General features: G+C 48.0%; 1 protein-coding gene across 1 annotated transcript in view; it reads left to right on the top strand.

Moving 5' to 3' along the window:
* Positions 1-1,170: 1,170 nt before the first annotated feature.
* The window catches only part of PLCD4 (phospholipase C delta 4), a 20,534-nt gene continuing 7,161 nt past the window's right edge, over positions 1,171-14,543 (top strand). Inside the window, exons 1-8 of the mRNA XM_060106011.1 lie at positions 1,171-1,375; positions 5,278-5,333; positions 5,471-5,629; positions 6,844-7,072; positions 8,201-8,336; positions 8,917-9,148; positions 12,887-13,088; positions 14,044-14,188. Coding sequence (XP_059961994.1) covers positions 5,312-5,333; positions 5,471-5,629; positions 6,844-7,072; positions 8,201-8,336; positions 8,917-9,148; positions 12,887-13,088; positions 14,044-14,188 — 1,125 coding nt within the window. The 5' untranslated portion in view covers positions 1,171-1,375; positions 5,278-5,311. The remainder of the gene's footprint in view (positions 1,376-5,277; positions 5,334-5,470; positions 5,630-6,843; positions 7,073-8,200; positions 8,337-8,916; positions 9,149-12,886; positions 13,089-14,043; positions 14,189-14,543) is intronic.

Genomic DNA, 14,543 nt, shown 5'->3' with positions numbered 1-14,543 from the left:
GTTGAGGGATGTTTGGAGGAGCCACAAGAGGCAGCTGGATCTCAGCACACTCAAAAACCACAGCACTTCGTACAGTTAGTTCCCTCTGTGCCTATGATTAAGACACACCTCACCAGAAGACGATGCCACAGAAGTCCAAGTACAGTGCTGTGCCTAATGCCCTCAGCTCCATACTGTCATCCACTGATCCAGAAAGAACCATACCCCACAGTCTTCCCAAGGCAGAGCAAAAGTAGGTCCCAGCTCACAGTACTTGGGTGAGTATAAGGGACTGGCAGTCTCTGCTGCCGACATGTGAGTCTAGGACATTGCCTAAACTTCCCTGGGCCTTAGTTTCTCACTGTGACGTATGGGGCCATGATAAAGCCCTTTACAATCCCCTATTCCTCACCTAACTTGGTCCCCTTTCCTCAATCTTGGTTTCTGTTTCCGCTGCCTATTTATACACGCTGTAAGAAGCTCATTACCTTCCTTTCCCAGTTGGGTGTCTTTCCAGCCTTGTGCTCCTCTTTCTGCCCTTGATCCTCAGACACCATGATTCTGCTTCATTTCTACATGTACCATTATTAAAACACATATACGTCCTTGCATATTAGAGGTGCTGAACAAATGGTCGTAGAATGAATGAATATATGAAACAAATTGTTTCCTACGTTCACGTATGCATTCCTTCACTATTTAGCAAGTACCTAATACATACGTAGATACCAACCTATCCCTCTACACAAATCATTCCTCTCCTCCTTTTCTCATCTTCCCCCTTTCCCATTCTATCTTTTTTCCTTTCCCTGAGCCATAGAGTTAGACTGAGTGCCCGGCAAGGCAGGATGCAGAGACACTTCTGCCAGTGGAAACAGACACCATGGAAAGGAGCCAGATGAAATAAGGGCAAAGACAGCTGTACAACACACAGAGAGAAACCAACCAGAATGAAAAGCAGTGATTCACGGAGCACTGCAACTCAGATACTCCTTGGGTTTCACTCTGAGAGCTACTGCAGGACTGAGGTCAGTGAGGGCTGGCATCAAGATGAAGGACAGACAGGCTCCTCCTCCCTGGAGATGTGATGCCCGTCAATCCCTCCCCTTAATCCTCTTCTGCGCACCCCACCCCCACTACTCCCTCACACTGACCAGTGTCCTGGGCCTTTAAGAGTTGGATGGGCTGGACTGAGGAGAGCGCTCACACCTCTCCCCACCCTACTCTTTCTATCTGGCTGTAAGTCTGCCAGTGACAACAGCAAACTGCAGCAGAAGAGGGGAGGAAGCCAGTGAGTGCAAGAGCAGCAAAGGAGAAAAGGAGCCCCCCTGGGTTTCCTCAGCCCACAGCAGAGAGCGTCGCAGATCTCAGACACAGGACTTCGCTCCTGCCCACGGTAAGGGCCTGGAGGCTCAGACCAGCCTCTGCTCCAAGCTCTGGCCTGTCTGAGTCCCTAACTCTGCCTTCCACATGCTTACCCACCCTGACTAAATCATAGCCCTGGACTCTTTTGCCTGAACAGGGACCTGACCTCCTGGTTTTCTCTAGCTTAACCTCTTTGACTTACAGTTTTCCTGCTGGTTGTTATCAGTCACCTCTTTATATGAGTACCTCTTAGCTACCCAGGGTACCACTCAGAGGTGAGCCCCACCCTAGTAAAGGAAGAGAGAGAATTGGAGCAGCCATTCTTTAGCACAAATTCAATTACAGATTGTTGAGGATTACCAAATGAGGGCTGGCCAAGACCCATGCGGAGTACAGAAACCCCTGGTAATAGGGAGAGTTGTGAGACTTCCTTGGAAAGAGCCAGGGTTTGAGTTCTATGCCTGGTTCTTAGCCTGCTCAATGACCCAGGGCAGATTGTTGGTGTGCCAGAGTGCTGTGCTGGGAAGAGCACTTGCTTCTAGTCCTGACTCTGACGTTAACTAGCTCTGTGACTTTGGACCACAACGTCCTGATCTATGGTCAGAGGGAGTGGAGGCTTCCCCAGATTTGCTTGTGTATCAGGAGTGCTTATTAAAGATAAATATTCCTGGGCCCCATCCTTGGAAATTTGGATCTGGTAGATTTGAGGTGGAGCTAAGGAATCTCTATTTTAAGACACTTTCCAGGAGATATTGATATAGCCAGGAACTGCTGGATTGATATGTTATAAAAGAGGAGTCTTCAAGCTCTAACCTTCTGAGGGCTATGACCCATTCTGTCCTCTTTATATGAACCAGGTCTGTCATAATCCTGCTCCAAAGCAAGAGAGTAGACAGAATGATTCTCTTCCTTCCTACCCTCAGAGAGACCATAGACACCTTGAATTCCACTATTAGCCATTGGCGCCATTGGCAACTCTGCCAAAGTCCATCTCTAGGTGACATGAAGCCACCTGGCAGTTGACGACCAAATCTTGCTCGGCAGCCCCTGGCCACTTCCCACTTTATTTTGTGTCTCTATTTTCTCATCTGTGTTATAGAGGTAATTATCCATATCCTCGAGGATCTCCACATATGTGCCTAGGAGTAACCAGCTAAGACCCAATCTCTCTTACTCTCAGTCATTATCCTCTGCTCCTTGCCTTTTGCTCTTGCTCCCACTTCCAAATCCTTTTTCCCTCCTCTCCTAACTGCACCTACATCAGTTGTGATCATCCTTCCCATCCTACCTTCAGGCACCAAAGGAAGCACCAAGACCTAGAACACCTGGGTTCTAAGTCTCATTCTCTGGGCATTTTGTTTAGTCAATCTCCTAGGATACAGGGGGAAATGAGGTCGAGCAGAGGGATGTGCTACTCAGTATCCGAACCCAAGTGTCCCCCTTCCAGGGTCTCAAACTCCTCACAGCGGAAGAGAACCAGAGCTATTGAGAATTAGAAGAGAAACAAAAGAGGAAGGAGTAATGAAGAGAAGGTATAAGGAGAAGGATGAGAAGAGAAGAGCAAAGAGAGGCTGACTTAAGTGAGCAAACAGGGAGGCAGAGAGAGGATGAGAAGAGAAGAGTGAACTGGGGAGAAAGGAAAAGGAAGGGGTCAAGCAGAGAATGGGGAAAGGAAAGAAAGAAAAGAAGGGCTATGAAGTGGGATACCGTGGGAACAGAAAATGATGGGGAGGAGAGACAAAACACTGATGTCCCTCATTCAGTCTTATCTCTGCTTTAATCTGCTTCCTAGAGAAAGCCCGTTCTAAGGGCAGAGTCTCAGTGAGACCTCTGAGGTGGTCAGATAGAGACCTCAGTTCTAGTCCCAGCTCTGCCACTTCATTCCTCAGGCGACTGGCAGCTCAGCTAGTCCTCTGTCCCCTTCTCTATAAAACGCAGGCCAGCTCTGACATTCTGTGGCTCCCTGAGTTGAAACTGGCCCTCTAATGGCCACATGTCACCTAGATACAGGTTTAAAATAGTGATTCAGGAATGGGAGCAGGATTGGAAGAGCATGCCGAGCTCTGGGATTGGAAGAGTTTGACAAGAGAGGTTAAAATAATTGTCTAAGGCTGGTTTGAGAGGAGGTAGGGGTGTCCCAGCAAAATAGGGGTGTCCCAGCACTTGGGCTCTGTTCTCGGGCTTCCCATGTTTCAGGACATCATGGTGAGGCTCCCAGACACAGGCATAAGGGAAGGTAATTCTGTCTTCTTCCAGGGCCAAGGCCCACCCATCCCAGAAGTTCAGAGGTGAGATGAGGCAGGATGTTGGCAAGGGGGATTAGGCTTCAGCCTGGGTTACCTCAACCTCCCTTAGACTCTGAGTACCTAAGACATTTAAGAGAGACCTGTTACTTTTCAGTCTTCATACAGCTTTTGTAAACCTCAGATTCCAAACTGTGCACCCCCACCCAGCGAAGCAGAGATGCTTTTCTGTCTTCGTTTCTTCCTTCTTCAACCAGAGGTTTCTTCTGGTCTCACCCAAGCTTACACATTCAGCCTCAGCCAGCAAAACCTTTCCCCGTTGGAACTGTCTCAGGGTTCTTGCTCTCCTGAGAGCTGCCTTGAGATATTTCTTCTGCTTAGGCTCAAACTGATTCCCTGAACATTTCTACTCCTTTGGAAAGCCTTCTCTAGGTCCTGCAGTCAGGAAAGCTGTATTCTCAGTGATCTCCACATTATTCCTGAAGACTTAGTCACCCTGAGTGACTTTATAGTCTCTTCCTACTTAAGGGAGATAGGGCACTAATATGCTGTGTGACCTCAGACAAGTCACATCCTATTTCTGGACTTCCGCTTTTTCATTTGTAAAACGCAGGGAGTTGAACTGCACGAGGTTTCAATGGAGTACTAACTGAATGATTGGTTTAAGGATTCTTTCAGTTTTTTAGGTGTTCACCACTGTCAAAATGTTAAACTTATTCATTAAAAACCACAACATTTTTATTCAAGTGTAGATCCTTGGCTTATACAAGAGCATAGAGCTTTATGTTTCATGGGCTTGGCCAGTGTCAGCATGATTTGGTTAAGAGTTGAGTATATTTCTGGAGGCAGAGCTGGCATCGAAGTGGCCACAAATCGAACCTTCTAGTTCTTTTCAAGGCAAGTTTGTTGTTAGCTATTTGGACAACTTAACCAGCCCTAAATTAGACGGCACATATTTAAAGGTAGGAACTCTTTTAGTAGGTAGAGGAAACTTGAAAATGCGGTTCTGAGACTATGTAACTTATCTGGTCCATTAAAACTGTTAGAATTACTTTTATGAAAAGGAGTATAAAATATACTTTATCATGTGAAGGTAGAAGCGGCTTATTTAAGTAGGTGCAGCACCAAGCGTTGTAGAAGAGACAAAAGAAATACTCTGGCTTAGCCCTTCTGGAGCTGGATGACCTACTTGGGAACATGGAGAGGGCTCCTGGAGGAGGGAGCTGGGATGATTCCACTTGGAGAAGGGAAGCCTAGGATGCAGAGAGAGTCTAGTTTCTGAAAGGGGACAGCCAGCAAGTTGGTGATTCCTAATAATGGGGAACTGAGACGTGTGGTCAGCGTTACCTCGTGGATAGCAGGATATTGGGAAGGAAGGGGTATTTGGCAGAAAGCCCTGGTGTGGCCCTGTCGGAGATGGCTGTGGGAAACAGCATAGGCTCTGGAATCAGATCTATTTGGGTTTAAATTCCGAGTCCCTGTGTGACTGAGGCAAGTTTCTTAGCCTCTCTAAGCCTCAGAATCACCAAACTCAAATCAGAAGTAAAAAGAGCTGCAAACTATGTAGATGAAGTAGCTGACATACAGTGTGCAATCAAGAAACGCTAGCTTCCTTCTCTTCCTCCGCTGATCTATTATTCTAAGACCCCGAGATTAACCTAAAGCCTCTTGCTGCTCCTTGCTCCTTTAGGTGACTCTGGTATCAGCTGGTGAAGCAGTGGGTGATGGCGTCCCTGCTGCAAGGCCGTGAGTACCCCTGCAGGAGAAGAGGGCTTGGGGAGACAGCCCAGGGACAGGGAGGAGGCTGGACCCCTGTTCAAGAGCTCCTCCTGGGCCCTCCACCCTCCCCGCCGGCTACCCAGTCCCTGCTTCTCCTGGCTCAGGGCTGCCTGTTAATCAAGACCTGCTGCTGATGCAGAAAGGCACGCTGATGCGCAAGGTGAGGTCCAAAAGCTGGAAGAAGCTAAGATACTTCAGACTTCAGGACGATGGCATGACAGTCTGGCATGCCCGGCAGGCCGGAGGCAGGGCCAAGCCCAGCTGTGAGTGATGTGGATAGCTAGGGGCGGGCACATGGGTGGATAGAACCCTGAGGACCCAGCAGCCTGAGAGCAGGGGGAGGGACCAGTGTCCTATGACGTGCCCTTGTGCTGTCCCTTTTGTGTCTGTGTCTGAGCCTGTAAAATGGAAATTATAACAGTACTTGCCTCTTAAGTGTGTTATGAGGATCAAATTGGTTATCGCATGCAAAGACCTTCGAAGAGTCCTGGCACATAATAAAGCTCAGTAAATCATAGATTATATATTATTATACTATTATTATTATTACTATTATTATTATTAGAGCTTGATCTCAGGCATCAGAATGTTTGGATTAAAGCCCTGGCTCTCCCAGTTTCTAGCTGACTGGCTTTGAACAAGTTACTTAACTTAAACTAATATCAGTTTCCTCATCTATGAAATGGGGATTAAACAGTACCTGTCCAGTATGTTACAGAGGCTTAAGAAGTTAATGTATAAATCACCTACCATGAGGTCTGAAAGCAGGATGCATTAAATAAATGTTAGTCATTATAATGAATACTTCTAAGTATCATAAATGTGTCATAATAATGTGCATCCTATTGGCCAAACACTTTATGATCCCTCTAAAAATTTGATCACAGGACACATCTAAGAGAATCTACTTTAGAGACATACCCAAAGCTCACGATCCACACCAGCTCCAGCTGAAGAAGTGGGGGGAAGGATTTCTCTGGCTCCCTCCCAGACATCTGGAAAGAGGAAGCCCTCAAACCTGGAATGGGAGAATTGAATTTGGGCACATCATGCTTTGGTGTAACTGCTTCTACCTTGCAAGTGTGTTTCCACTTGTCAGCCCCGCCAGTCCTCCTGTGATCACCATGTAAACTGGCCATGGAAGGGACCACCCCTTATTTAAGATGAGGGCACTGAGGGGTTATGTCATTTTGGCCCATGTCACGCTGCCAGCTGGTGGCTGGAAGCCAGGTCTTGCCACTCCCAGAACAGGCCCCTTGCCATGCTGCCTATGAAAACAGCAATGACTTGTGGCATCCTGAATTCCAAGGGTCTGCATCTCCCTGTACTAAGGCTTTGGGGGTTCCAACCTGTGGAGGCTGGGGTCCCTCCTCTTGTGGCTTCAGAGAAAAGAAGGGAGTACTGGTCCTTGACCCTCAGCTGCTGCAATTTGGCGGACCCTCTTCCTCAGTGCCCGCACTTGCCTCTTCTCCGGCAGTCTCAATATCCGACGTGGACACAGTGCGTGAGGGCCACGAGTCTGAGTTGCTGCGAAACCTGGCAGAGGAGTTCCCCCTGGAGCAGGGCTTCACCATCGTCTTCCATGGCCGCCGCTCCAACTTGGACCTGGTGGCCAACAGTGTCGAGGAGGCCCAGATCTGGATGCAGGGGCTCCAGCTGTTGGTGGACTTTGTCACCAGCATGGACCAACAGGAGCGGCTGGACCAGTATCAGCAGGATGGAGTCAGAGTGGGCTCCACGGGTCACTGAAGGAGCCAGATGCTGCAGGGCTAGGGACAAGTGGGAGGGGGCACAGGGCTAGGGAAGCCCGAGAGTCCAGATGGGGTGGGCAGGGACAGCTCAGCCGAAGAGAGGCTGAGATACTGAGGGAGGAATGGAGCTTGCGATGGCACAGGCATAGCCAGGCAGAGTTTGGGCAGGAATCAGGGCCCCCAGGATTGGGGGAAGGGACAGGGAGAGGCAAAGGACCAAACTAGGTGCTGATCCTGAGAGCTGAACAGAAGATCCCAGTGACATTAACTACCATAGGGATGGGAAGCAACTCCTTAGAGGGCTTAGTGGGGTCAACTCACTTCAAATTTCCTAGATTGTATTCACCTTCTATGCCAGTTCATTCATTCATTCACCATCTATTAAGCAGAATGTATGAGGCACTATGCCATGCTTTAGGAATACAAAGATTAATGAGAATCAGATACTGTTTTAGTCAGTAGAGAAAATAGAATTGTGTACATAATTTAAGTACCTTAGCAGTGTTATTGTACTCTAGATGATATGTGGGTGTCCAAAGGAAGGAGAAATATTTATTTCTAGCTGAGATGGTTCTGAGAAAGCTTCAGGGAGGAAGTAGCGTTTGAGCTGAGCCTTGAAAATGAGTAGAATTTGAACATGAAGAGAGGAGGTGGGAAAGGTACTCCTGCCTGAGGGAACAGCATGAGTAAAGGCCCAGAGGTGGGAAACTGAAGGGCAGGAGAGAGAGTGGGACATCAGCGAGCAGAGGAGTGGCGGAGTCTGGCTGAGGTACTGGGAGGTCAGTGATGTGTTGAGAAGACGAGGTTGGGTCCAGATCATGGGGGTGAAGGAGATCTTAACTTCTATGTTAAGGAATTTGGGCTTCCTTCTGCAGGCAACAGGGAGGTCCCCGCAGGCACCTGAGCCATTCAGGGACAAGGTAGATCAGTGCTCTGGGGAGATTATTCCAGAAACTAATGTGGAAAATGAATTGGCATTGGGGAGAGACTGGTGACAAAGACAGGTGCACAGATGTCAGTGGATGAACGTGCACACACATCTGCACACACAAACACACACTCAGTGCTTTTGCCTTGACTCAGACCTGGATGGCTGAGTGATTGGTTCCAGCACGGAGACAAAAACCAGGATGGTCGGATGAGTTTTGGAGAAGTCCAGCGGTTACTGCACCTGATGAATGTGGAAATGGACCAAGACCATGCCTTCCAGCTTTTCCAGGTGAGTCTTCTGGGGAAGGAATAGCAGAAGCCAGCCAAGGCCACATTCTCACTTGGTCGGAAGTCCTCTGACCCTCTCCAGGAACACTCATCTGTTGAATCTCTCCTATGCACCCTGGCACTATGCCAGGCTCAATGGGAAGTGTGGGCAGGACTTGGTTCTTAACCTTCAGTCTTGTTGGAAAAATGACTCATAAACTTATGAAAGGTAAATAACAACATGTTATTACATCAGATCTCAAGGACCTCTCTGCCCTTGGCCAGAATTTCACAAGTGCCTAGTACAGTGGAAAACTCCAACTGGTACGTGAGTAAATAGGAGGAGGGATCTTCTGATCTTTTAGGGACATGTTGGGGTATTTAACTCTTTCTAGTTGAAAATTATCTCCAGTAGCAAATGGTATGGCTGAAATTTTGCTTTTTACTTACTGAAGTGGCTTCCTCTATGAACACTGAATGTCAGGAATTCTGTGGAAGCATGTTTGGCTCCACCAGTAATATTGCCCTTACAGGGCAAGTTAAAGCCAAAAAATCTGCTGTTAATAGGGTTTGTCCACTCTCCTCGAAACCCTCTTTTGCAGAGAGCAGATGCATCCCAGTCTGGGACTCTGGAGGGAGAAGAATTTGTAGAGTTTTATAAGTCTTTGACTCAGCGTCCTGAGGTGCAGGAACTGTTTGAAAAGTTTTCATCTGATGGGCAGAAGCTGACCCTGCTGGAATTTGTGGATTTTCTCCAAGAGGAGCAGAAAGAAGGAGAACGGGCTTCTGACCTTGCTCTAGAACTCATTGACTGCTATGAGCCTTCAAATAGTGGTAAGAGGACAAGGGTGGAGAGGCACCAGACGTGGGGGCCGGATGGGGGACTGTGATTAGAAAGGTGCAGAGACAAGCAGCCTTCTGCTTAACTAAGGGAAGGCTGAGTCCACCCCATCCAGGCCCCCTGCCCAATCAGCTTCATCTCATTCAATCACTCTTTCGGAAGGAGAGAGCCATTTTCTGCCCACATAAGACAGGAGTCTCCTCTGTAGTGCTGGATTTCTCAGGGCGAAGAACATTCCATAAGTCCCCTTTCCTCCACCATGCTCGTTTCTCATCCTTCACTTTCAGGAAGTTCTTCCTGATATCAACATTTGTCCTCAGTGGAAACGGAAAATCCTTGGTCCTCCTGCTTTTTTTTTTTTTAGTTAACTAATTAATTTATTTATTGGCTGCGTTGGATTTCTCTGTAGTGCTGGATTTCTCAGGACGAAGAACATTCCATAAGTCCCCTTTCCTCCACCATGCTCGTTTCTCATCCTTCACTTTCAGGAAGTTCTTCCTGATATCAACATTTGTCCTCAGTGGAAATGGAAAATCCTTGGTCCTCTTGCTTTTTTTTTTTTTAGTTAACTAATTAATTAATTTATTGGCTGCGTTGGGTCTTCGTTGCTGTGCACTGGCTTTCTCTAGTTGTGGCGAGTAGGGGCTACTCTTCGTTGTGGTGCGCAGGCTTCTCATTGCGGTGGCTTCTCTTGCTGCGGAGCACAGGCTCTAGGCGCACGGGCTTCAGTAGTTGTAGCACGCAGGCTCAGTAGTTGTGGCTCGTCGGCTGTAGAGCTCAGGCTCAGTAGTTGTGGCGCACAGGCTTAGTTGCTCCGCGGCATGTGGGATCTTCCTGGACCAGGGCTCAAACCCATGTCCCCTGCATTGGCAGGCGGATTCTTAACCACTGCACCATCAGGGTAGCCTGGTCCTCTTGCTTTTGGCCTCTTCTCTAGTGCATGTGATTCCTTTTCCTCCAGCTCCCTTCATGGTTCCTGTTGGCTGTCTCTTTAAATGCTGGCTTTCTATCCTTTCCTGGGCTTTCTCCACATTCTCCAAGTGGTTCTTGAGTCCTAAGCCCCTGAGCAGGGAAACTAGTCAGTCCCTGGCTGAGGGGGATGATGAGGTGGCCAATCATTTAGCTCTTTACAAGCACAGCTAAAATATGCCCTGTCTGCCCTCAAACCTTTCTCTTTGCCCCTTTACTAGACACCTTCCTGCCCTCAATTCCCTGCAGAAAGTGAAGAATTTACATTACTAATATTAAGTGACTTAACAAAGCATTTTACATCTCTTACTTCTTTTAGTCCTCACTATATCCTTGTAAATCAAAACCAATAATCTTTATTGGGCCTTTGCTAAGTATCCCATAATGTGCTAATATCTCTACATGTTTTTCCCTTCAAATCCTTCCAACAACCTGAGGAAGTGGGATCTATTATTGTCAGTTGTACAAAAGAGGAAAACTGAGGTTCAGAAAAATTAAATGACTTGCTCAGAGTCAACAGCTAATGAAAGGAGGAACTGGGATTCAAACCCAGGTCATCTGACTCTTACCTGGTGCCTCTCTTGAGAACGAGGATTACAGATGAGAGGAATGTGAGCTGGACAGGTGACCCAGGTTTCCTAGGTCTCAACTCCCACTCCCTTTCATTCATTCATTCACTCACTACTTCAGCAAATGCTCACTGAGTACCTGTAATGTGCCAGGACCTATGGTAGGCACCAGAGATACAGTGGTAGGTCAGACAAGGACAGCGCCCTCATGGAACGCAGAGTCAAACAGAAAGCATTGGAATCGCTGATTCCAGATTCATGTGGGTGCTCAGAGAAGGAAGGGGCTGTGAAGCAATCATTTCAGGAAACTAAATAGAAGTGGAAGTTGGTGAGTTAAGAAATAGGATCCTCTATTTCCGGTTCAGGATCCGGTATACATCATTACATTTATTCTACCTCCCACCACTTTTGGTGTTCCTTCCCCTTGCACTTGACTATCAGATACTACAGTCTGGCTGCAGAGTGTGGTATCAGTCAGGAGACGGGGGCTCAAGTCCCCACTCTGCTTCTTAGTAACTGAGTAACTCTGGGCAAGGGTCACTTAACCTACTGGAGACTCAGTTTTCTCATTTGTAAAATAATTGGTGATCAAATGAAATAATGTACATGGGGACTTCCCTGGTGGTGCAGTGGCTGGGAATCCGCCTGCCAATGCGGGGGACGGGGGTTCGACCCCTGGTCTGGGAGGATCCCACATGCCGCAGAGCAGCTGGGCCAGTGCGGCACAACTACTGAGCCTGCTCTCTAGAGCCCGTGCTCTGTAGCAAGAGAGGCTACCGCAATGAGAGGCCTGCGCACCGCAGCGAGGAGTGGCCCCAGCTCGCCGCAACTGGAGAAAGCCCATGCGCAGCAACAAAGACCCAACGCAGCCCAAAATAAATAAATTTATAAAAAAAAATAATGTACGTGAAAACTACCTAGTAACTATGGACTTACCCTAGCGATTTGAGTTATTACAGTCAAGACTGAAACTTTGTGCCCAACTTCTTGCCGTTTTCCACCATCCTCGGGCCTTGTCAAACCTGGAGTGAGGAAGCTGGGCATGAGAGTCAAGCTGTTCTGTCTCCCCTGCAACAATGTTACCCTCAGTGAGACTGTACAATCCAGTGGTGTAGAGCATGGCTCTGACATCTGGCTACCTGGGTTCAAATCCCAGCTCCTTCACTTATTAGTTATTAGTTATGCGACCCTGGGATAAGTTATGTAACCTCTCAGGGCAGATCATGTTACATCCACCTGATCGTGTTGGTGAGAGCATTAAGAGAGATGCTGCATGTAACGTCCTTGGCACAGAGCAAGTGCTCAAGAACTGTTAGCCATCATTGTTGTTGTTACATGACGCCTGTGCTGAGGGGGTGAGGGCTCTGGAAGGAGCAACAGGGCCCTGCCCTCAGAGAGTGTAGTCCAAGGGGATGTTGGACAAACACTCCTCAAAGCACCATATGGGAACTGACGATAGGAAGAAACCCTCAGGCCATAGTTAGCAGCAGCTACACAGCCCAGGGAATAACACACAGGTACCTTGGTCTTGTCACTAACAGGTCTTTGACTTTGATCCTCTCTGAGCCTCAGTTTCCCCATCTATGAAATTAGCCCTTTGGACTGAATACTGTGCTGCCCGTTATGGTAACCATGAGCTCCATGTGACTATTTAGTTTACAGTTGGCCCTCTGTATCCACAGATTCCACATTCGTGGATACGGAGGGTCGACTATACCACGCCATTTTATGTAAGGCACTTGAGCATCCACGGATTTTGGTATCTGCTGTGGGGAAGGGGGAGGTCTTGGAGCCAATCCTCTGTGAATACTGAGGGATGACTGTAACTAAAATCAAAATTTTAACTCAGTTCCTCAGTTGCACAGCTACATTTCAAATGCTCGGTAGCTTTATGTATTCAGAGGCTATCATATCGGGCCGTGCAGAATAGAACATTTCTGTCATTGTAGAAAGTTCTATTGGACAGCACTGAACTAGAATGGTCTTAACGATTCCCCTTGTAGATTTAAGGTTCTCTGAGGGTGGGGATGATTGAAATGACAGACACTGGATGGGGCAAGTTTGGGATCTGGAGGCTGGGAGTGGACACCATTGGAAAGGCCAGGCCCTGGAGAGGGCTGGAGTGGAGAACCGCCTGTAGGTGTGCTGGGTGCTGTCACCAGAACTTCTCACTCTAGCTACTCCACACCCTAGGCAAACTGCGCCATGTGCTGAGCATGGATGGCTTCCTCAGCTACCTCTACTCGAAGGACGGAGACATCTTCAATCCGACCTGCCTCCCCATCTACCAGGATATGACTCAGCCCCTGAACCAGTACTACATCAGCAGCTCCCACAACACCTACCTAGTGGGAGACCAGCTTTGTGGCCAGAGCAGCGTGGAGGGATACATACGGTGCAGTGGGGCCGAGGGGTGAAAGGGTCCAGCTCATGAGAAAGGAACATCTGTGGGAAGTTGGGGGGTGCTGTCAGGGGATAACAGGGATTGAAAAGTTGTTGTGGGGGCTTTGGGGCTGCGGATCCCTGGATACCTGAGAGACATGGAGGAGCTACTGAAGACTGGCGGGAGAGTGGTATGGAAACCCTGTGGGTAAATGGAGCTTCTCTCTCTCTCATAGGCTATGAAACTCTCTTGGAACTCAGAGGTCCTGACAGATTTATTGTGAACAAATAAATAAACTAAATGTTAAATGGGAGGCAGTAGAGAAGAGGAGTTAAAAACATAGGTTCTGCAGTCAGACGATTTGAGATCAAATACTAGCCCCCTCACCTGGGACTCTAGGGCTAAATATTTAACCTCTCTGTGCCTCAGTTTCCCTATCTGAGAAACAGAGATGATTACAATGCCTATTCTGTCTGTGTTGTTGTGAAGATGAAATGAGGTAATCCATGTGTCAATAGCTAATAAATGGTATCTGCTTTTTTGCAGTTAATCGTGGATTAGAGCAAATAGTCAAGATATCCTTGTAGTGCCAGCTAGTAGCTTCAAGGGATACATGATGAGTGGAACTTCTCCAGGAAGTCTAGTAGAGAAAATAACTGTAAATTTACTGAGAGTTTGAATAACTCGGGTGTTGTATAACGATTTACAAGCAGAACACCCCAAGGCAGGATGTGATGGCTCGCTAAGGGAGGATTGTGAGTTGGGCGGGGTGGGGGTGGGTGGAGATCAGTGTGAGCTGCAGCCCTGCCCCAGTAGACAGAGAAGGGTCCGTGGAGATATAGCTTGGTGGAGTCTTGATGGGTAAGTGCCGGTAAAGCACTGTTCTCTCCAGAGTGGGGAGAGAGGGTCCCTAGGTGGAAGATCAGACCTTGACCCCTCCTGTCCCTGGGGGGTGGGGTTCTTGCAGGGCCCTGAAGCGGGGATGCCGCTGCGTGGAGGTGGATATATGGGATGGACCTAGCGGGGAACCTATTGTTTACCACGGACACACACTGACCTCTCGCATCCCGTTCAAAGACGTCGTGGCCGCCATTGGACAGTATGCCTTCCAGGTAGGAGCCTCAGGATGGAAATACTGAGGAGGCAAGAGGATCTGAAGGAAGAGGCTCTGGGTCTGGGGAGGGTGGAGGGATGCAGGGGAGGTTACATCAAATGGCATATGTGTAAAAGAGATTTTAACTGTGAAGCATCAGGCAAATATTAAGGGATTCTTATGAATAAGTGTTAGATGTGTTACTAGTAGTCATAGAGCTAATTGCTAGAGATTAGTAATTATTACCTCTAACAACTTCTGTCATCCATCTGGGAGAGGGTGGATGAGGAAACAGAGAAAGTGGTGGGTAGACTGGGAGACAATAGCAATCTGGAGATGAAAGCCTGACAGTGTAACATGAACACATAACTGGG

This window comes from Mesoplodon densirostris, chromosome 8 (genome assembly GCF_025265405.1).
Source record: "Mesoplodon densirostris isolate mMesDen1 chromosome 8, mMesDen1 primary haplotype, whole genome shotgun sequence".
Lineage (NCBI taxonomy): Eukaryota > Metazoa > Chordata > Mammalia > Artiodactyla > Ziphiidae > Mesoplodon > Mesoplodon densirostris.
The sequence above is the reverse complement of the archived record's forward strand: the minus strand, read 5'-3'. Positions and strand labels throughout refer to the sequence as shown.